Here is an 881-nt window from a genome sequence, read left to right on the forward strand (position 1 = left end):
AGTGTAGCCCAAAGACCCCTTTGATGAACAACAAAAATGGATCTAGTGTCACTGAAACASCTGATTAATAATATGTCTCTAAAAGTTTGTAGAACTTGAAACATGAAGAACCAGAAAAGATAAAGTATTTTGTCTCCAGGGGAACAGGAAGTGGATACTTGTGATCGGACTCTGCATTTAAACTGAATGAAAGAATAAACAGTTTGTTTATGGGCCACTACTTTTAATCCAGTCAGTTTTGTTTTGTTGTTTTTATTTACACAAAGTTTTTTAGTTATAATCACTTTTTTACAGAACACTCATTTCTTCACAGACCTCCTTGTTTTTTCCTGGTCTTCTCTAGAACCTGTAGAACAGTTTTGGAGCCACTCAGTGGACTTGTTGAGTCCTTGTCCCATAGGGGACAGGCGAGTCCCACCTGAGACACAGGCGGCTGAGCAGGATCTCAGAGTACACCTGGTTTATTGGTCCTCTAACGTGATAAGTAGGGGGATTCCGTCCTTCAGCCTGATCCATGTCCTGCACGGTAGACTGGTTGCTAAGTCCAGGTTCCGTTCTGATGGTTCTGGTTCTGGGTGTCACCTTGTTTGAGCGTGYTGTGGACTGGACCTTCTCCACCTGACAAAACACAACACTTGCTTTGAGTCAGACCAGTTTTATCTGTTGGAACCTGTTCATTACATGTTCCCAGTAAAGTTCCCAATAAAGTTCTCAGTAAAGATCCCATTAATGTTCCCAATAAAGTTCCCAGTAATGTTCTCAATAAAGTTCTCAGTAATGTTCCCAGTAAAGTTCCCAGTAATGTTCCCGGTAAAGTTCCCAGTAATGTTCCCAATAAAGTTCCCAGTAATGTTCCCAATAAAGTTCCCAGTAATGTTCCC

General features: G+C 41.3%; 1 protein-coding gene across 1 annotated transcript in view; it reads right to left on the reverse strand.

Moving 5' to 3' along the window:
* Nucleotides 1-232: 232 nt before the first annotated feature.
* LOC106535251 (cadherin-like and PC-esterase domain-containing protein 1) overlaps nt 233-881 on the reverse strand; it is a gene marked incomplete in the record, with an annotated part of 13,346 nt that continues 12,697 nt past the window's right edge. Inside the window, 1 exon segment of the mRNA XM_014032211.1 lies at nt 233-618. Within this exon segment, the coding sequence (XP_013887665.1) occupies nt 370-618 (249 nt within the window).

Source organism: Austrofundulus limnaeus, unplaced genomic scaffold (genome assembly GCF_001266775.1).
Source record: "Austrofundulus limnaeus strain Quisiro unplaced genomic scaffold, Austrofundulus_limnaeus-1.0 Scaffold1395, whole genome shotgun sequence".
NCBI classification, from domain to species: domain Eukaryota; kingdom Metazoa; phylum Chordata; class Actinopteri; order Cyprinodontiformes; family Rivulidae; genus Austrofundulus; species Austrofundulus limnaeus.